Below are 22,446 nucleotides of genomic sequence, written 5' to 3'. Positions count from 1 at the left end.
GCACTTGTGGGTTGACAATCTCCAGGTGAGGCACTTTTTAAATGGGTCTTGAGAAATACGAAGCAAGACTGGTGAAGACGCTGGCGGGACACCTACGGGAGATGTGCACGGAAGGCTGTGGGTGCCAGGGTTGGGCATCTGTCCCTAGGGGACAGTAAAGTGGGTGAACGATGTTACAACAGAATGGGGGTCCAAGAGCAGCTGGGGGACTGAGGGCACCGGCTGGTCCAGAGGATGAGGCCTGAGTGTGATGGAGGACGGCTGCCGAAGGGCAGTGCCCAGGCAGCTGAGGGTCTTCAGGGACGGGGGTGGAAGTGGTGCTTCTCGGGCTGAAACAAACGGTAGGTGCGGACGTGAGGTAAGAGGTGGTTTAAGGTGAGCCGTCTGCCTGGTGCCAGGGATACCCTGGGGGCAGATGGAGTCTGAGCAAAGTGTGGTCTGGGTTGAACCGCAGTTGAGCAGAGAACTTTGAGGGGAACGGGCGTGTGTCCTCCAACTGGAGAAGGAGCAGCTGACCTGAGCTCTGGGTGCTGTGGACACTGGCGTCCTCCAGGGGGACATATCAGTGGCACTTCTAGGTGCTCCTGCAGTGGCTGACAAATGGCTAGTGCAGGGCGGGCGACTTGAAAGGGGAGGGAGTTCTTTACAGACTAAGGCTGCGGGGACAAGATGGCAGGGAGGGAGAAGCCACATAACCAAATGCTTTGGTGGCCAGGGAAGGATGGAGATGGTCCTCAGAGGCTGCCGGGAGGCGAAGAAACATTTACTGAAGCAGGAAAGGGGATCACGACCAGACAGAGCAGCCTGGGGGGCATGCTCCTTCCGAGTGTGTATGAAATTCTGAGGAAAACCTCGAAAGGGACCTAAAATCTCCAACGGAGTAATGTTGCCAGGTTACCACCACCGGTCCCCCCGGGGAAGGGGAGTGAGGAACGGCAAGTTGTGTGTGAAACCTTGTGTGTGTCCCAGCCAAGCTGGGAGGCTGTCACTGGAAACCCCACACTTCCTGAAGGTGCCAGGCTCCAGGGACGTTTGGCTGCAGGCTGTGTTTTCGTGTTACATGTGTGAAATGTTCTGTCATACAATGTAAAAGAAAGTTTCTACTTGGAAAGCCAACTGTTTTGGTTTGTGGTTGTCCCCACTGCTTCCTGGGGCTTGTGCTCTGATCCTAACTGCCCCTTGGGGAGCTGGCGCGGCCACCATATTGGAGACACCACTGTCCCTGCTCTTGGAGGTGCTTTTCGGTGACATGCTAGTCCGCTGCAGTAAAAGGGGACAGCAGTAAAGGAAGTGGGGACATGCCCAGGACGTCATTCATCTCTAAGCAAGTGGGAACAGCTGGTCTGGATAAACAGTAACTTCTTCAAGTATGTTTAAGGGCAGGTTATTTTCAGCCGTTTAAGTCTATTTGATGTGAATCCTCTGATACCCTGCGTTCGCTCACCACTCACCAACGTCAGACACAGTATTACTACAACTTCAATACCGTAGTGATAAGGACTTGAGAACTGAAGAGCACACATTTCTTCACGAATTTATTATATAAAACGCCCCAGAGATTGATCGTCTCACTTCCATTGGACACCAAGCACATGGAGGACCCAGGCCCCGTACGGTGAGCGGCTGCGGGAGCCCCTGGCATCTGAAGGCTGGCCCGGAAAACCCCACGTTACCTGTAACAGCATGGAAAGCATGGTCTTCTTCGTCCACTAAATTATGGTGAAAATGTCACTGTTTTATTTAGCATTATGGTACATAACAGTTCTATATCAATTACTAAAAGAATTAAAATAATCCCGAAAGACATCCCTTTTTCCCTCCAATGATTTGAACGCTGCATTTTTCCTGCCAATTTCCAACAAACCATCAGGCTGATAGTGTTAAAACAATCAAGGCACAAGCTCAGCACGTTAGCTGTCGCTTGTAGTAGAGATGATATATCAATGTCTCTCCTTAGTTAAAAATACATAATCCTTTTATTTTCTATTGCAATAAAAGAAACTGACATCACAGACACAGGAGACTAAAAGGGGAGAGTACTTACTTGTGACTGTCCAGTGATTCAAACCTATCGGTACTTTCCACAGTACTTGAAAGGAGTATTTAACACTTACTTTTGGACGTAAAATTTAATCTTTGGGGACATACAATGCAGTAGGACTTAGGAGTAATAGTTCCGTCATTTCCAGGTGACCACAGAGAACAAGGCACAGCAGCCGTCCTTTCCTGTATGCTGGACACTGACCATGTGACCACGTGCCTCGAGAAAATGGCTGGTTAGATAAGGTGATGGTAACACAAGGGAGCACTTTGGATTGTCTATTTAAAATGCAGGTAACAAGTCACCAAAAATTTATTTTAAGTGCACTTTCACATGCTTTGTGTTTATAATAAACAACAAACGTCCTAACTTTCTTGCAACAGGCTTGACTAACCACTTCTTTTGGCCAAATGCACTTTTCCCCAGGAAACGTAAAACAACAACACAACAACAAGAAAAAAAATCCCTGTCTTTCCGTAAACTAAGAAAGACGATTGGCTACTGAGACAGCTCACTGCGAGACGCATGAAGACACAGGCCGGGGCGTGGGGCGCTGGGGTCCGCTGTGCTGTCACTGCAGGTGAACATCCGAGCTCTCCCTTCCGTCTTTATTACAGATTTCAGATTTTCCACAGAAACTCTTTGGGGGCTAGAACAGCAGCAATCGCATCACACTGTTTTCAAGACTTCAAGTTTCAAAAGCAAATTGTTAAAAAAAAAAAAAAAAAAAATACAGTTCCTGATTTGAGTTAGCTACAGGGACCCAATAGCACATACTCGAAGGTTACACGGTCTGTAGATGGTGGCCAGTCCCTTAGGGAGCAGTTCGGTTGGTGTATGTTTTCAATACTCAAAAGGCTCAACCTCAAGCATAATAAACACAAGCAAAAGTGATTTAACCATTAAAATAAATATTCAGAAAAACCTCTCTGTACATACAAGTGAAAGAATAAGTAACACTTTCACACAAAAAAATAATATAATAAAGGATTTGTTCACGTAAGTAGCTGAAATCTGCTGTCCCAGCCCACGTGTCCCCAGCAGAGAAGGGGACGCACGGGGTGACCACTGCGTTCACTGCCTCACAGCCTTTGGACCCGGACACCATCACCACCAAGTTTATCCCTCTTGTTGTGTTTATTCAAGTTCTCAATTTCTTTTTCTTTCCTTTTTTTCTTTTTTCCTTTTTCTTTTTTTTCCTTCCTTTTTTTTTTTTTTTTTTTTTTACAGCATGCCAAATCCTTTGGCATACGTGATGGCCTTCAACAATCTCTCTTTCAGTTTTTCTTTGCTTGAATATTCCGGAAGTAAAAGGACATTAAAGCAAGTATGAGATGTAGGCAACCTAAATAGAAAGGGGGAGAGGAGAGAAGTCAGTGAGACTGTGGTCAGCATTACGGGGTGTTGTGGGGAGGTTGGGCAGTGCAGACCACACACCAACGCAAGGCCCACGCTCTGTGCGTGTGCCACCCAACAACCAGTATCAGTGGCAGCTTCCGTTAGGACTCAGTGCTGGCGGGGACTGGCAGTCACACTACATCTGAGCTCCTGCTTTCTACCGGGTGTGGTTTCAGGTCTCAAACCAAGAGAGAGCTCATCTACCTGAGTCTTCTCACAACAAAGCTCCCGGGAGGGCACCAGCTCTCTGCTATGGAGCTGAAGTCTGTGAGGTTAAGTAACTTACTCTAAGCTAGAGTGTTCAAACGTGGCTTTCAAGGCTGGAAAGTGTGCTCTCGAATGCATATTGGAAATATTCCTGGCAATATGACCACATAAATGATTGGATAATATAAATACATTTACATTAATACCACTATATATCAAACAATGTAGAAGACTAATAGAAATCTTCCTACACATTTAAACCATTAATATGCTACCGTGTTTCCCCAAAAATAAGACCTCGCCAGACAATCAGCTCTAATGTGTCTTTTGGAGCAAAAATTAATATAAGACCCAGTCTTATTTTGCTATAAGACCAGGTATAATATAATAAATACCAGGTTTTTAATATTATATTATTACTACATAATACAATACCAGGTCTTCTATTAATTTTTGCTCATGTGTCATATATGGTCCTTACTCACCAAAAATGTCAATTTATACAATGGAGAGAGGGCACATTTAATATGGAGATTATGAAATTAGAGATTCTAGCATAATCGAGTGCTGAACAATCAATCTCCTGAGCCTCAACTTAACCATTCTGAATATAATACATAATATGGCTTTCAATTAAAAACTTCTGAACCCAAACTGACTGAACCACACCAACCCGCAGAGTCATTAATCCAGGGAGCCCTGTAGTAAGTTTTAACTAGGCAGTGCTTTAAAAATTTCCTTTAACAATAACTACAAAATCTTCTCTGAATATTTCAGGTGATTTGGAGATTTCGGTATAAAACTGTGGAAGTGCTCAGAAGCCACTGACTGGCCAGTTCACACGTGTGCGATGCAGAACGCAAGGTGTTGGGTATGTAGTCACAGTTTAATAATTACCGTTCCGTGTCTGGGCCGTTTTTGGCTATAATCATCTTTAGTTTCCCTAGTCCACCCACAGGTGCTCTGTCCGTGCCTGTTGTAAATTGCAAGAAGAGCCTTTTCTGCTCATCTGTAAATGAGTGGACGATGTCCCAGAATTCCCTAGTGAGAGAAGACATGACCTTGATTTTAGTTTGGCGCCGTGATACTTGGCACAAACACAGTGATGATTTGTATTAAAACCACATGGAAATTAACATCGGAAGCTTCATTCCTGGTGGCTATGACCCAGGAAGTTCATGTGTGCACATTTATCTGAAGGAAACAGTTTTTATAACAGTAAAAACTGGTAAACCTACGTGTCCAACAGTAGGACATGATTATGTAAACTGTGGTATAGTCACAATATATAATCAGCAAACGAAAGACAAAATCCAAAACCCAGATCCCAAGACTTGCAAATGACTCAAAGTAATACTCAGAAAAATTAACTCTGGATGTCTTTGAGTATATCTATTTCATTTACCCCACCTTCTTTATTTAACTCTTTATCTACTCACACCTTACTCAACTTTTGGGGGGAAAAGTGATACAGATTAAGAACAAAAGAAAAAACGGAAAAATCCCAACCCACATACCGAATAGTTAGTAATACTAAAGCATACCATTTTTAGATGAACTAGAACATTTTTATCAGTAGCGTGTGTTGTGGTGGGGAATTATTCTGTTATTTCTGCTACATGGACGTGTTTTAAGATCATGAATTTGTCCCTGGAATTCCCAAAGCCCCAGAGATAAAATTCATGTCAGAATGATCCTTGTTATACTTAATCTAAAAACAAAACGCAAGCTCATGTAAGCTATCTTGGCGTGCTTGCTTGAATAGTCAGGTATCCATACGTCTAACAAATACACTAATTCTCAGCTAAAAAATTCAAAATTTTAGAAAAAAATTAGAACATTTTTAATTGGTGAAAGAGTACATTTAAATATTTATTTGAAAAATTCTTTCCAGAACCTTGGCAGAAAACGTCACCCTTCCCACACCCACAATTACAACTAACTGTAGTTTCTGACATTCCAGTATGCAATTTCTGTTACCGAAATGGCAGCATTTTTGTTGGTGTGATGCTACTAGCGCTGATATAGCTCAGTAGCTTTCTTAGACTCCCTGGCTCTCTCCAGTGTCTTCACACTTCCGTCCCTGACCATCTACCATGCTCCCTCATCCCTCAGCTCCCGCAAACCTCCCCCTCACCTACAGAAAACAATAAAGAAACCCACACCAAGAGGAAATGGCACGGGACTCACAGGCACATGTGAGTCCAAAAGGAGAAAAATCACACCACACTCCAGGACATTCCTTTTGGTAAGAAAACGCACGGGTGCTGGAAGCCCGAGTCCCTGTGAGGGCAGGAGGCGTGGAAGCCTGACTGCACCAGCCACCCTGCAGAGGCGGGTCAGAGGGTGCCCTGCGTGGGGGAGACCCACGGTGCTCACTGTGACCAGTCTGGCTAGATTAGCAGTGAGCTTCCTAAAGTGGTTCTTTCTAAAAAACTACAACTTAAAATACTGAAGTTACTTAGTATCAGTTTATATAATGAAAACACTGAAAAGTTCTTTTCTTCCTGTAAGTGTTCTGCTCTGTATTACAATTCTGAGTTAAGAAGAAGGCGACTATTTAGAAGACTGAAAACGAGAAGAAGCAGCTGCTGCATTTCTACCTAAAAGTGGTGGCTGCCTGGGCTGCACCCCATTCACACCTCCTAAAACTTACGGACATCAACGCGGAGAGGAAATCTGGTAAAACACGCATAACCTGCGCCTAGATTAAAAGTAGGAAAACAGAGCAGCAAACGCCAACTGACAGGTGAGCAGGAGTCTGAACACCTGAGCCCCGCCCGCAGGAGTGAGGTGGAAGAGCCTGAGAAAGGCCCCGGAACCAGAAAGGGCGAAATCGAGAAGGCACCAAATCAGGAAGGGCGGGCACCTTGGGAGACAGACGCGTCCCTTGAGTAGCTTCTGGCTGTAAAGGGATGGAAGCAGCTGATGAAAAAGGCCCTAATTAAACAAGACAGAATTGGAGAATCAGGAAGTGCTGGGCCATATAACCACATTAAAGGAAATGCTGTTACCACAGCAACATAAGAGGGATCCCTTTAATGCAGAGACCACTAAAGACACCCAAACTCCTCTCCATGCCCCCATGTGATCTAACCGGTCATAGAAACAAATGAGAAAAACAGAACTCCAAAATCGATAAAGATGTTATAAAACAAGTCCAGCAAATAAATGAGAGGTAAAACTTCTGGCAGAAAAAAGTACACCCAAAAAATTCAGTCACGAAGAAGGGGAACCTGTAACACCCATATTCCAACATGAAGGGAGAACACAACAGCAGATAGAAAAGAACACCATTGATCAGAAACATGAAACTCAGACGGATGCACAGACCTGAAACAGAAATGAGAATACTCAAAAGTACTCCAGAAACGTGCAAAAGAAACTTGGAAATAAAGTCTAATTTACAAGGTGACCAAAGGAGAAGCAATATGACCACAATTTCTACTACGGACATAAAGGTCAGGGACAAAAGAGCAAGAACATAAACAACTAACCTAAAGCAGTGCACAGCACAGCGGAATAAAGGAGATCCAGATTTAACTACATAACATAAAAGCTTTCACTTGGCAAACGACCCTGTGAGCAAAGGCCACAGACAAATGACAAACTAGAATAAATATCTGCGAATTTACTGAAGTGCTAATCTCTCTAACTCAGAGTTCCTAAAAACAAAGAAAGTAATCAATAACTGCACAGCAAAATGAACAAGACTATAAAAATACAAACAGCTCTTAAGTACAAGACAAGACGTCCACCCTCTCTCATTCACAAATCAGAACTACACTGAAATAGCACTTCTCAAAGGTAAACATCCGAGTTTAACAAAACATTGGGTTTGGGAAATTTTAGAAAAGAGAGATACACTTACATACTGCTGGTGGGAGTGCAAAATGTTACAACTTCTGGGATGGAGAATTTGGCAGTATCTGTCAAAATTACATATGCATCTATATTTGATGCCACAACCCCACTTTTAGCAATTTAACGACAGCCGGCAGATGTATGGACTGATCCCACACAGGATGACTCACGGTGACATTACTTGTAATAGCAAAAGGCTGGGACAAGCACGAGGGCCACGAGCACTGTGACCTGCAGTGCCCTCACAGCACGACAGTCCTGCCAAACCAAGGAACATGGGAGACGTCTGCAGGGACATGGGGTGGTGTCCAGGACAGACTGGGACAACTGTCTTTCTAGCTCTGCCCATGAACGAAGCCTGCAGGCAAAAGCATTTAACAGCAAGGTCACACCTGGCACCCAAAATTGACTTCTAAATGCCATTCCTCAATAATTTCTTATAAAAATGGCTTATTTCAGCCAGAGGGGAAGGAATGTTGAAGGTGAGCTAAAAGTTTTGGAATGTAATGGGGTCGTGTTAATTTAAAAGCATACCAAGACCAAATATCTAAATGTCATTAAGAATAATGACTGTGAAACACATTACATATAAACATCCACGAGTTCATAACATTCAGAAAAAAAGCAAAAAAACAAAACAAAACCCACAACTAAAACGTCAAAATCAATGGTCACTGCGGAAACTGTTACACTAACCCCTTACTCTGAACTGTCTAAACATACTTAAGCCTTTTAATAGGGCTGTTTTTCAAATAATCAGCCCCCATTAATAAGGAAAAATGGCAGGTATATATGTAGAATGAACAGAAGAAAATTGTTTTCCAAATCACCATTTTGTAAACCCCAGTGAACTAATAGAAATCAAGGATATTAACAGATACGAAAATCAGGTGAAAAACAGATAAAGGGCTTGGAGAGGATGATGGTAACAGCGACGCAGTTATTTTTTACTTTTATCAACCTTCTCAACGTCTCCCCATGAAAAAGAGCTAATTGCATGGGAAAATGGAAGACTTACAACAAAATACCTACAACTGAGTGAGGCCACAGGCTGTCCCCACGAATGCTCACGTGGAAATGGACGGGAACAAACAATGCAGGGTAAGGAAGCCACGGGAGGGCACCTGGGTTTCTCACAGCCAGAGAATACGGGACCCTCAAAGCCACCAACCCACGAAGAGCACAGGCCAGTGTGAGAAGAGCAGCCACAAGTCACGGGGCGCTGAGGTGACTCAAGGGGACAGTGACACAGTAAGCAAGCTCTGGGCCCCGAGAACTGCCCAACACCAAAGCCCCTTCCAGAACAAACCTTGCGCTGAGGAGAAACTGCTGACCAGGTTAAGGATAATAAAAGCAGAGAAAAACTCTCATCAGTAGGGCAGGGCGTAGACGAGGCAGCTTCACAGCGCACAGGCACGTCTTCAGGTCACTTTGCAAACACAAAAGGCACAGAGCCCCCGGAAGCATGAGGAACTGTCCTGGTCCTTGCCCCCTTAGGGGGTGGGGATGCTCACTCCACTTTTCAAAAAAGGCACTAACAGCAGCCGTGGTTCTTAACAGGCGTGCATGTGCACACGCGCACAGGGCCGGTGCCCCTCAGAGAACGAAGGCACGCCCGGAGAGCTGCCCACGAAACACAGAAACTGCTGGGAACTTCAAATTGAGCTAAATTAAAAAATAATAGAGGCGACGACAGAACAACGAAATCAGAAATAGAAAATCTCAGAACAAGGTTAACGGAACAAAAGGAAGATTTTGGAAGACATGACAGACCTAGAATTACAACTGAAAAAAATCGTATCAAATATGAAGTAAAACTAAACTAGAACCACAGGGTGAATTAAGCCCAACGATAACACCACAGAAACAGAAGCTAGAAGAAAAATCTTAAAAATCTAGTTGTAGACTTATCAGAGGGATCACTTTGTATGTTATATAAATGTCTAACCATTGTGCTGTACACCTGAAACTAATCTAATATTGAATGTCAGTTATAATTTTAAAAAGTCACGGGGATGTAAAGTACAGCATTGGGAATATAGTCAATAGTATTGTAATAACTACGTGACAGATGGGTAATAGACTTATCGGGCTGATCACTTGGTGAGGCGTATAAATGTCTAATCACTATGTCTATACACCTGAAACTAATGAAAAATAAAAACAAAAAAAGTGAAAAAACAAAACAAAATCCAAGGAGACCTGAAGCCGAGCCTGAGGCCCCCTCCCAGCCCAGACACAGCTGGCCGGGAATTCCGCCACCATGGGCTCCAGCCTGGGAGCGCTCTGCTTCCTGTGGAGCCTCAGCAGCCCTCCCAGCCCAGACTCCTCTTGGGCAGGAAGAGCAGCCAGGGGGACCCGCACGGCAGGCCCAGGGCCCAGGAGACACCATGCCGCTCAGCCAGGGGGACCCCACACGGCAGGCCCAGGGCCCAGGAGACACCATGCCGCTCAGCCAGGGGGACCCCACACGGCAGGCCCAGGGCCCAGGAGACACCATGCCGCTCAGCCAGGGGGACCCCGCACGGCAGGCCCAGGGCCCAGGAGACACCACGCAGCTCAGCCAGGGGGACCTGGCCACAGGACGCCCAGGACCCGGCACTCTCTGCAGATCCAGGTGACGCAGCCTGAGTGAGAAGCTGACTCCACCCTCTCAAGCAGCACTGAGTGGGGCCCCACTGCAATGAGAGAAACGAAACCTAAATTTGTCATTGGAGCCCCGACTCATGCTCAACGGGAACAGGACTGCGTGCTAAAGTAAAAATGTAAATAGGACCTAGAGTCTCTTTAACATAACAGCAAAATGTCAGGGACACAACCCTGAAATCACTGGTCACACCAAGAACCAGGAGAATTACAACATGAAGGAAACCAAATGATGTCAACACTGGGATGAATAAGATACTGGAATAAAAAATTACCTTAAATATAAACGGTCCAAATATAACAAAAGGCAGAGATTGACAGAGTGGTAAATCCATAAAAACGACATGACTCAACTATATGCTGTTTATAAAAAACTCATTTCAAATTCAGCAACATAGACAGGTTGGAAGAAAAAAGATGGAAAAAAGACCTATCACGGAAACATTAAAAAAGAAATAGGAATGGTTATCTTCGTATCGGATGCAGAGCAAAAAAAGTCATAAGACATAAGGGGAGTTTTCTATAATGATCAAGGGACCAGTGCACAAGAAACACGTGATCCCAGGTGGCTCTGCACCAAGGGACAGCCTCAAGATACCTGAAGCAAACCTGACAGAAGAGGAGAAGAGACACAAATACCAGAAACAGACGTACACAAACACGCTCAGCTGATTTTTGTCACGTGTGAAAAAGTAATTTAGCGGAGGAAGGACACAGTGGTATCAGTGGTATATCTGGAATATGCAAAGAACTCTCAAATGCAAGTTAAACAAAACAAAACAACTGACCGCACTCTTGGCATTTATCCCAGAGATATGAAAACTTACGTTTACCTAAAAAACTGCACGTGACTGTTCACAGCTACTTTATTCATAATATCCCAGCACTGGGCACGAACTTGAAGTCTTTCAACCGGCAACAGTTAAAAAGAATGGTAAATCCGTAAGGAATAAACACTACTTAGAAATAAAGGCGCACTACTGATACATGGAGAACTCTGGATGATTCCCAAGGAAACAGGCGGAGTAAGAGAAGCAAATCCCCGAAGGTCACATACTCTGTATAATTCGTTTATATCACATTCTTGAAATGACGAAATTAAAGAAACAGATGACAGATCAGTGTTACCAGGTCTGGGAAGGGGCGGGGCATGGAGGTAGGTGTGGCTATGGACTTGTCCTCTTCACTGGGTCCTACCTGTGCCAGGTGCCAGGTAGGTACCTGTGACTTGACCCCTGAGGGAACTGGGCAAAGGGCACACAAGCCTCTGAGTTATTTCTTACAACGGCATCCGAATCTACAACTATCTTAAAATAAAAAGTTTAATTAAAGTGCCGGCCTAGGGGGTCAGGAGGTTGGAGCTCTGTGCTCCTAACGCTGAAGGCTGCAGGTTCGATTCCCACATGGGCTGGTGGGCTCTCAACCACAAGGTTGCCAGTTCAATTCCTCGAGTCCCGCAAGGGATGGTGGGCTCTGCCCCCTGCAACTAAGATTGAACACGGCACCTTGAGCTGAGCTGCCACTGAGCTCCCGGATGACTCAGTTGGTTGGAACGCGTCCTCTCAACCACAAGGTTGCCGGTTCAACTCCTGCAAGGGATGGTGGGCTGTGCCCCCCACAACTAGCAACGGCAACTGGACCTGGAGCTGAGCTGCACCCTCCACAACTAAGACTGAAAGGACAACAACTTGAAGCTGAACAGCACCCTCCACAACTAAGATTGAAAGGACAACAATTTGACTTGGAAAAAAGGCCTGCAAGTACACACTGTTCCCCAATAAACTCCTGTTCCCCTCTCCCAATAAAATCTTTAAAAAAAAAAAAAAAAAGTTAAAGAAAATTAGTAGAGACAAAGAGGCAGATAAGGGGATCAACACACCAACACACCAGAAAGACACACTGAGGCTCACAGTGTATGTGCCAAACAAAAACTCTTGAACACAGGAAGCGAAAACTGAAGGAGCCAAGAGGAGGAAGAGACAAATCTCCCACTAGAGACCACGCTACACCCTCTCTGAACAACTAATGGGACTACGAGTCAGAAAACCAGCAAGGCGTCTACCAGCAGATGTAAACCAGCACTACAGGACACGCCACAGCACACTCACAGTACTGAAGTCACGCAGAAGTTCTCTGACCATAAGGTACCAAACTAGAAAGCAGTACCAGAAAACAGGAAAATATTTAAAAATCCCTGGAAATTAAACAACATACTTCTGTTTAAATAAGGGTGCAAGAAGAAGTCTCAAAATACATTTAAAAAACTACATAGATATGAAGGAAAATGAAAATATAACTTAACATTTGGAATACAGCTAAAGCAAGGCCAAGAATAAATTTAAAGCAATAGATGCTTACACAAGGAAAGAGGAAATGTCTTAAACCAATAATCAATGTTTCTAGCCTCAATAAGCTAGAGCAAAAGCAAAATAAGCCCCAAACAAGGAATACAATAATAAAGAGCAGAAATCAATATAACTGGAAACAGGAGAAAAATAGAGAAATGAAAAGCTGGCTCTTATCGATAACTTCGAAAAGGCTCTGAGTAAGACTGAAAAGGAAAAAGAGAAAACACAAATGACTACTGGCAGGAATAAAAAAGGGGTGATCAGTTCAGGCCTTCAGACATCAGGAGGATAAAACGGGAAAATTATGAATTCTGCACACATAAATGTGACAACTTACATGAAATGGATCAACTCCTCAGTAACAAACTGCCACAACTCACCCAATGCAAAAGGTCATTTCAGTAGTCTTATTAACCATTAAAGAAATTGAATTTGAAATTAAAAAGCTCCCCAAAAAGAAAATCTCCAGGCCCAGATGGTTTCATTGGAGAATTCTACCAATCATTTAAGAAAGACATTTCAACACAATCTCTTCCAGAAAGTAGAACACTTTCCAACTCCTTTCATGAGGCCGGGATTAACTCTGATGTTAAAACCAGTCCAAGACAATACAAAAAAATACCAAACTACAGAGCAATATCTCATGAACTTAGATACGAAAACTGTCAACCAATTACCAAGTCTAACTCAACTATGAGCCCAACGGGACTGACTGACCAGGGTGAGCAAGGCCAGTTCGATATTGGAAATCCCATTAACAAAACACGCCATATCGACAGGTTAAAGAAAAATCATGGTCTCAACTGATGTAGAAACAGCCCATCTGTGATAAAACTCTCGGCGAAACCAGTACCGAGCAGAACCTCCTGGAACCTGTAGAGCACTAACTGGTCACATGCTGCCTGATGACAGGGATAGATTCTGAGAAATGTATCGTCACATGTATCTGAGTATCAGCGTGCACATAAACACATACCTAGTTGTTACTGCCCCCTCCCTGCACACCTGGGCTGTGGGTACCGCCCCCTCCACTCCTGGCCTGTGGGAACCGACCCCTCCAAACCTGGGCTGTGTGGTACAGCTGTTGCTCCTGAGCTGCAAGTCTGTGCCAGGTGTTACTGAATACTGTGGGCAACTGTAACACAATGGTAAGTGTCTGTGTGTCTACACACCGAAACATTGAAAAGGTGCAGCAAAAATACAAAGTGATCTTTGTCCGAAAGATACAAAGTGGTCTACCTGCTCAGGGCACTTACCATGAATGGAGCTGCTCTGGGTGAGTCAGTGTGTGAGGGGTGAGAGGATGTGATGGCCCAAGACATGAATGTCCCCTACTGTGGACTTTGCAAACACTGTACACTTAGGCTACAATCAACTCACAAAATAACACGAGATTAAATCAAGCACAGGAGAAAACGATGCCATCAAGAGACATGGTAAACACAAGACATGTGGGGCCGTTGCCAGCGTCACACAACATACTGTTTACAGCAAACTATTTTGAATAAGTAAAGAGTCCACTCTAAAATAACAACAAAAAAGTAAATACGTAAACCAGTAACCCAGCCACTTCCTATCAGCATCAAGCACTGCACACAGTACACGCTGCATGTGCTATGCTTTTAGATGATGGGCATTGCAGGTGTGTGTACACCAGCGTCGTGCCACATTAGGCATTAGGATGGCCATGACGTCACCAGGCGATAGAAATTTTCAGCTCCATTATAACCTTCTGGGACCACCTTCCTATATGAGGTCTGTCATTATGCGTTGTACGCTAATATTAAACAATAGTTAAGGAATGAATGCTTTTTCTCCTAAATTAGGTTTTCACTTCTATTACTCCTACTCGCCACAGTGCTAAAAGTTCTAGCCAGCACACTAGGCAGGAGAAAAGAAATAGGAGACATACAGATTTAAAAGGAAGAAATATAACTGTCCCAATTTACAGGTGACATGGTCATCTACACAGAAAACCCCTGGAAGTCTACAAAAGACTTCTAAATTGAGTTTAACAAGGTCAGAGGATGTAAGAGCAACATGTAAAAATCAACCACATTTCTATATACTAACAAGAAACATGGAAACCAAAATTAAAAATACAACCATTTACAACTGCTACAACGGAAATCACATACCTAGGCATAAATTAAACAAAACATGTATAGGTTCTGTACACCGAAAACATCAAAATGCTAATAAAAGAAATCAAAGAGAACCTAAATAAGTGGAGAGCTATACTGTGTTCCTAGATTGAAACAGTCAACACAGTGAAACTTCCCAATTTGATCTTAGTGTAATTTCTATCAAAATCCCATCAAGGATTTTTGCAGACATTGACAAGGTGAATATAAAATTTATATAGAAAAGCAAAGAGTTGCTAAAATAATTTGGAAAAAAATCTTTTGGAAGATTTCTGAATGGAAGAAAGGTACATACCCCATATACCTACGGCAATAAACAAAGGTGGCACTGGCGGCGACACACATGCACACAGATCAACAGAAGGGCACAGAGAACTCAGAAACCGATTCACACGAACCTTACCAATTGATTTTTGATAAAAGAGCAAAAAACAATTCAGTGAAGAAAGGCCAGCCTTTTCAATAAATTGTATGGGAACAACAGGCAAAAAAAGTGAGTCTTGACTAAAGTCTCATGTATCATTTAAATACGGACTCAAAGTGGACCACAGACTTCAATGTAAAACTACAGAACTTTAGGAACAAAGGTAGAAGAAAATCGTTAGGCCAAGAATTTTATATTTGAAATCAAAAGCATGATCCATAAAAGGAGAAATTGGAGTTCATCAACAAAATTAAACACTTTTGCCATGCAACAAATTCTGTTAAGATCTTCAAAAGATTTTCAAAAGATCAAATGACTAGCTACAGAATGGGAAAAATATTTGTAAACCACATACCTCACAGAGGACTAGCATCTATAGATAACTCAAAATTCAGCAGTAAAAAGAAACCAGACGTTTTACCAAAACCAATATACAGATGGTAAATAAGTACATGAAAAGATATCCCACATCATTGCTATCGGGTTAACTCAAATTAAACCACAATGAGGTATCACAACATATCCAGCAGAATGGATAAAATCAACAATCTTGACACCACCAAATGCTGACAAGGATTTGGAGAAACTGGGTGGCTCACATATGGCGCAGGGAAATGTAAAATGGTGTGGCAACTCTGAAGTAGCTTGGCAGTTTCCTTAAAATCTGAACACGCACTTGCCATAGGACCCAGCGATTGCACTTTTGGGCATTCATCCCAGAGAAATGAAAACCTACGTTCACATAAAAATCTGTGCCTAAGTGTTCATGGCAGCTTTATTCCTAAACCCAAGTGTCCGTCAACAGTTGAATGGTTAAACCACTGTGGCACATCCACACCACAACATACCAGGCAGCAATAAAAAGAAATGAGCTGTTAATCCATGTGACACCTTTGATGGATCTCAGGAAATCAGGCTACAAAGGGACAGGGCGTGGGAGTCGGCCGGTGACGAGAGTTCTGTGCTTGGATTCAGGCAGTGGTTATGCAATCTATAGATGTGATCAAGGTACATATAAAAACCATATACACATACAGGTATGTGCATGAAATCTGATGAAATCTGATCATGGTCTAGAGATTGTCCCGATACCAACCTCCTGATTTTTGACAATGTTACAGGTCTGCAAGATGCTACAACTGTGGGAAGATGGATAAAGGGTACACGGGATCAACCTACACTTACAAAAAATTCCGCAGAATCTGTCATTATTTCAAAGTAAAATTTAAAACACAAAACCTTCTCACAAGGAAATCTCAAAGGCCCATTGTCTCACTGGTGAATTTCATCTAATATTTAAGAAAAAAATAATCCCAATCTTACACAAATATTTCTGAAAATAGAGAAGGGTACTCACTCTTTCAACTCATTATATGAGGGTAGTGAAACTATGTATACAGGAAAAGGAAATTACAAGTCAGTATTTCTCATGACTACAGATAAAAACAATTCTTAAAAAATCTTAGCAAAATAAACAGTGATATGTTTATAAATTAACAGACCACAACTAAGTTGGGCTTATCTAGGAATGAAAGGCTAATAAACATCGAAAAAGTCAATGGAATTAATCACACTAACAGAAGGGATCAAACCTGATCGAGTCTCTGAGACAGAAACTCACTGCCAGAAAGAGGCCCTGCCTCTTACCCTAAAAGAACAGGCAGGGAAGGGCATTTCAAAGTCAAACAAATTAAACCAGGGCGAGCTTTATCAGCAACTGGAAAACACACAAAAAACTGCTTGGGACTCAACATTTTCACACTTTGTTTTTATTAATGCTATACTTTTAAAAGTTCATGTTTTAAATATAGATTTTTTAAAATAATGATTTATTTTCATTAATTTGATTATTGGTAAGTTTTAGTAGAAATATATTTTATAACATTAAAAATAAAAACCACAATTTTAGTGTTTCATATTACACTAAATATAATGTTGGTAATTTTTAGTTGAAATGTATTAAACAGTTTCAAAGTTTTTTTACTCATTTCATTTTAATGAATTCCAAATACTTGACATGAAATAAATACCAACTGGATACCAATATTGCTATTTTCCCCCTGGTATTATAATCACCATTCTAAGTCTCCAACTTCCTACTAGTTGTAGGCTCTATTAATGAATTAATATTTTCATATTTATGTTGACAAAACTAAGAGATTGAATTTTGTTTAAAAGATTTTTAGAATATTAACTGTGAGAATGAGTGGGAAGCTGTTATACCCATCATTTCACGTGCATTAGCTTGCCCTTCAAACCATGTATTCACCCCCAGGAATGATGTTATTTTAAAAGCTAGAAATAAAAGGAAGACCTAAATTTAAACAATTTCTTCATAGGAACAGCACAAGATACTGTCAGCTATTCTTAGAGAAACATTAAGATGCTACAAAGTCTAACTATCTGTGATCAGCATGTCACTAACAGAAGCCACTGTGACGCTCCCTGGGACACGAGTGAGCTTTTCCTGTCACCATGTTATCTCAGCCCTTTCATGGTTGGAAACTTCAAGTAAGTTTCAGAACATACGTTCAGGTTCACAACCACTGCTAAAAATGACCAAGGGTGTATTAAGAAGAGGGAATCCCATCTGCCTCCTACAAACAGGTGAAGAGCAACTTAAATAACAGAAGAGAATAAGCATAACACGGTACTGCTGGTTTCTAGACACTGTTGATGTTGGTTCCGGTGCTCTCAGCTGTGACCAGCAGGCAGCCATCTGTTCGCCTTCTCACCTCAGCCCAGCAGTAGGAGCCAAAAGGGCACCTCTGTCCCCAGCCACCGATACCAGCAGGGGAGGAGGGAGCCCGTGTCTCACGACTGGATGGCCAAGTGCAGACGAAGAGCCAGTGCGGTGGCAGGAGCCTGACTGGAAGCAGGAAGATGGTGGGGACTCTGCCTGTTTGTCTGAGATGTGGGGGCTGCGTCCCCAGGTGTAACAGAAATACTACTGTGTATCTTGGCATGTTATCCTGAGGATTAAGTACAAGAATGTACCATTTCACACAAAAGGTGCTTCCTGTAAGGAAGGTGAGTAACAATTCACAAACAGAATTAAAAGAAAGGAGAAATATTCAGAGGTAGAAGTTCTATTTTCATCGTCTCCTAACCAGTAATAAGCAGTCTAATCAGAATCACTAGGAATAGGAGGTAATCCGTACCCCAAATGGAGAAGAAACACTTCTTTTGTATGCGACTTACATACAACACTTCATTGAAGAAATAAATCATAAGATGAACAATACAAACTGATGATTATATTACATTACAAACACACTTCTAATTTTATAGATTGAGAATCTGTGAATTTGCTTCTTTGGAAGGTAATACCTAGAGACAAAGGTCTAAAACATAAAGCACACATCCCTTTGGTGAATTAAATCTTCCTTTGAAGAATGAAGTGAATGTGAGAACATACTTGCTAAGGATATATCCGATAAAGGGTTAATAGCCAAAATATACAAAGTAAATAGCAAAAACACACAAAGTCAGTTTAAAAATGGGCAGAGGACCTGAACAGACGTTTCTCCAAAGAGCACATAGAAATGGCTATCAAGACTAATCATCAAGGAAATGCGTATCAAAACCACACCTGTCAGAATGTTATCATCAAAAAGACAACAAAAAACAAATGTTAGTGAGGAGGTGGAGAAAAGGGAGCCCTTGTGCACTGTTGGTGGGAATTTAAACAAGTGCAGACCATATGGAAAACAATGTGAAGGTTCCTCAAAAAGTAAAAATGGGAACTGCCATACAAACAGCAATTCTACTTCTGGGTATTTATCCAAAGAAAACAAAAACATAAATTCGAAAAGATACGTGCAGCCCTATGTTCACTGCAGCATTATTTACAACAGCCAAGACATGGAAGCAATCTAGGTGTCCATTGACAGATGATTGGATAAAGAAGTGGTACATACACAGTGGAATATTACGCAGCCATAAAAATGAAATCGCACCATCTGCAACAACATGGATGGACCTAGAGAATATTACACTAAGTGAAATAAGTCTGACAGAGAAAGACAAACACCATATGATCTCACTTATATGTGGAATCCAAAAAGAAAACCAAAGGAAACGAACAAACAAAATGAAACAAACAGACTCTTAGATAGGGAGAACAAAATGATGTTTGCCAGAGGGGAGTGGGCAGGGGGCTGGGTGGAAAAGAGGAAGGAGTAAGAGGTATGGATTTCCAGCTATAAAATAAGTCTTGGGGATGTGATGCACAGCACAGGGAATGGTCAGTAATATCGTAATAACTATGGACAGCGACAGATAGTCACCAGACTTGTGATCACTTTGTAAAGTATACAAATGTTCAATCACTATGTTATAATACACCTGAAACTAATATATATTGTATGTCAACTGTAATCGAAAAATGAGATAACATTTTTTAAATAAAAAGATAGGGATCTGGAAAAAAAAAAATTCAACCACTCACCTGATCAGCACAGAGTCCCGGGTGTAGCCACCATCATATTCTGTAGTTTCTTCTAGTGCTTGGAAATCTAGGTTCTGGAAATTGAGAAAACGTGGCTTAACACCTTCCACAGCACAGCATCACAAGCAAGAAATCAGTGAGTGGCACTCTGCAGACACCTGCTTTCTTACCCGGCTTCCACATATAAGCAATTCAATCTCCTCTGGTCTGAACAGGTACTTTAAGGGGGATTCATTGGTCACCATGTGAAAACCTCTCCGAAAGGCCTTGAACTGTTTTTCTACTGATTTGTTGAGAATGTAGTCAGAATAGAGATTGACAAATTCCTGCAGGAAACATTAACCACAAGAATTTCTTACATAACACATACACAAACACAGCGTGGCTTTCTTCACCTGCATTTGTTTTTATTTTCAGAGAGAAAAAACATTCAAGAATATTTTAAAAAATTCAAACTTTACACATACAAAGGAAAACAGCTTTAACAATTCCACAGCTCTCTGAAATAGCCAATATTAAGCTGTAAAAAGGCCGTGTACATACACTAGTAATACATGTTAAGTATCAATTTTGATATTTTATTAAATAAGACTGAATATGAAAGCTGGGCCTCAGCTAAGTGTGCAAACACAAGGGACATTTAAATCATGGAGTCATCGATTTATAAAAGCTACCATTTTTCCTAAAAGCAGAATGTACTTTGGAGCAAACCAGGAAGTATCATGTTTTCTATTCCAGAATCTTTGGGAAGTTGCCTACCGTCCCCACTTCCCCAAATCCCTGTGTTACTCGATACCTAAGCTACGGTGCCCATCACAACAGGGAAGTTACTTTGTGAGCGAGCATGATATGCTATCAAAATGATATTGATGTGAACACGCTTTTAAAGGTTTATTATATACGCATCATCATTTTCCTGCTATGTTCTAGGTTACTCCTGTTTCCAGACGCTTACTTTTCTTGTCAATATGAAAACACAAATCTGATTTAAAGAATACTTCTCAGCAGTGTAGTTAGGCCACACATACATCCATGTGGGTTCATTAAATGCAACTATCATTTGTCTGGTGACAAGGACCTTAGTCACGAGATGCCTGATTCCCTTTCCTCTGCAGCTTCACGATAAACACCCTGCTTCCTGCTTTCCAGATCACAGCCACACCGCCCGCTGCTCAGTGGGCCCTACTTCCAGCCTCTTGCTGTACAAGGGGCTCAGTGCCGGACTGTGAACTCTCACACCAGCTTACAGCCCAGATGTAGAAAACTTGGTCCATTTCCTTTACAAGAACCTGGTTACTTGACTTGGGTCTTTGTACGGACTGTATTAGATACGGTGATGGAAGGAGAACTGACTCTGGGGGGTGAACAAACAGTGCAATCGGTGATGGATTATAGAATTATGCACTTGAAACCTATATAATTTTACTAACCAATGTCACCCTCAATTCATTTAATAAATAAAATAAAATTACAGGCATACATGCTTTGATATTCTGTTAACAAAAAGAGAAAGGCAATGATATAAAAACATTTAGTACCTTCCTGTTTTCATTTGTAATTGGAATTTTATCACCATTTTCCTTCAGATCATACATCATTGGATTACCAAAAAGGTCTGTCTGAGATATCTGGAAAGTGATCATCATATCATCTTCCACATTCCCTTCATACTCCAGTAAATCTTTTAAACTCTGATACAGAACCTAACAACCAGAAAGGGAAATTAAGGTTACCATACGACTACAAAATACAACAGTCTGTAATGCTCTTCTTGGAAGAAAAAAAAAAAAAAAAAGAACTTTGACAGTTGGAATTAAAACACAGATGGTAACCCTCCTGTCCCAAACAGTTTGTGATACAGGAACTAAAGATTGTCAGTCACTGGTGAGACACCCCAGACCGCCACTTCAGCAATGAGCTCACACTGCTCGCTCCACGAAAACCCCAAACGTGTCTCGGGGTAAGGAACAGCTGGGGAGGGGACAGACACACTGACGGCGGCCACCATGCCCCTTATTTCACCTGCAATCTGATATAATCAATCTTATAAAGCCTGCTTGCTGACAGTGAGTGATACATAAAAAAGTGTCCCCTCCTTTCAGGTTTGAAGTGTTCATGGTACTTCTGACAGATTAAAACAATTTTATCTTACTGGGTATAAATATTAACAAAGATACCAAATGAAAACTTTAATATTTATATAAATTAAACTATATGTTTGCTTCTACATAAAATCTAAAAGATCTAATAAAAAGTGACAAAGACTTACGGGGTGAGAGTCTCCCAAGTCCCGGAAAGTTCCTTTTTTCCCCATTAGCTTCCTGTAGACAACCATGGGGAAATGTACATCCAGTATGCAGTTATTGTAAATAGCCAGACCCAGTACTATGCCAATCAGAGTGAACTGACCCTCAGTTTCGAAAGAGGAAGGATTAAACCAAAACAATTTTGTAGATTCATCATATGTGAACATACCTGTAAGAAATGAATTTTGAAAATACATTACTCTTACATTTTATTAAAAACTGATGAAATACAAAGTACATATATTTTATGTATTTTAAAACAGAAATATAAAATAATTATAAAAATAAAAATAAAATAATTAAACATGTAAGTAAGTATACTTATAAGTGTTAGGTACACAACATTTTTTTCCTCTATTACATTAGCACTGGAAAAACCAAAGTTTAAATATAGAATTATAAATTGTGGCAAATAGTAGTACTGTCTATAATTTTAAAGAAGTCAAAGAAACAAAGTAATAAGCAACTTTCATGACATTTTCCAAAAAGTTAGGGAAAATGTTCATTAAATTCAAGCTCTCTAATCTTCTAACACAGATGAAAAGTTAATTTGCATCCATACTTTATCCACGAATGGTTGAAAAATAAATGCAAAACAAAAAGAAAAAAGGCTACCAA

The 22,446-nt window shown here is 41.6% G+C and overlaps 1 protein-coding gene across 7 annotated transcripts in view; it reads right to left on the bottom strand.

The window, feature by feature from the left end:
- Positions 1-1,714: 1,714 nt before the first annotated feature.
- UBE3A (ubiquitin protein ligase E3A) overlaps positions 1,715-22,446 on the bottom strand; it is a 72,057-nt gene continuing 51,325 nt past the window's right edge. For 6 of the 7 annotated variants that reach the window (XM_074317681.1, XM_019753202.2, XM_074317680.1 and 3 more), the window contains 6 exons: positions 21,792-21,997; positions 21,061-21,225; positions 19,693-19,848; positions 19,523-19,596; positions 4,544-4,687; positions 1,715-3,386 (listed from right to left, as the gene is read on the bottom strand). In XM_074317681.1, coding sequence (XP_074173782.1) covers positions 3,266-3,386; positions 4,544-4,687; positions 19,523-19,596; positions 19,693-19,848; positions 21,061-21,225; positions 21,792-21,997 — 866 coding nt within the window. In that variant the 3' untranslated portion in view covers positions 1,715-3,265. Of the gene's footprint in view, positions 3,387-4,543; positions 4,688-16,825; positions 18,092-19,522; positions 19,597-19,692; positions 19,849-21,060; positions 21,226-21,791; positions 21,998-22,446 lie in introns of those variants that run through there. The other variant, XM_019753208.2, reaches the window with a different exon arrangement.

The sequence above is a fragment of the Rhinolophus sinicus genome, linkage group LG13, assembly GCF_036562045.2.
Source record: "Rhinolophus sinicus isolate RSC01 linkage group LG13, ASM3656204v1, whole genome shotgun sequence".
In the NCBI taxonomy this organism is placed as follows: domain Eukaryota; kingdom Metazoa; phylum Chordata; class Mammalia; order Chiroptera; family Rhinolophidae; genus Rhinolophus; species Rhinolophus sinicus.
This window is presented reverse-complemented; position numbering and strand designations above follow the sequence as displayed.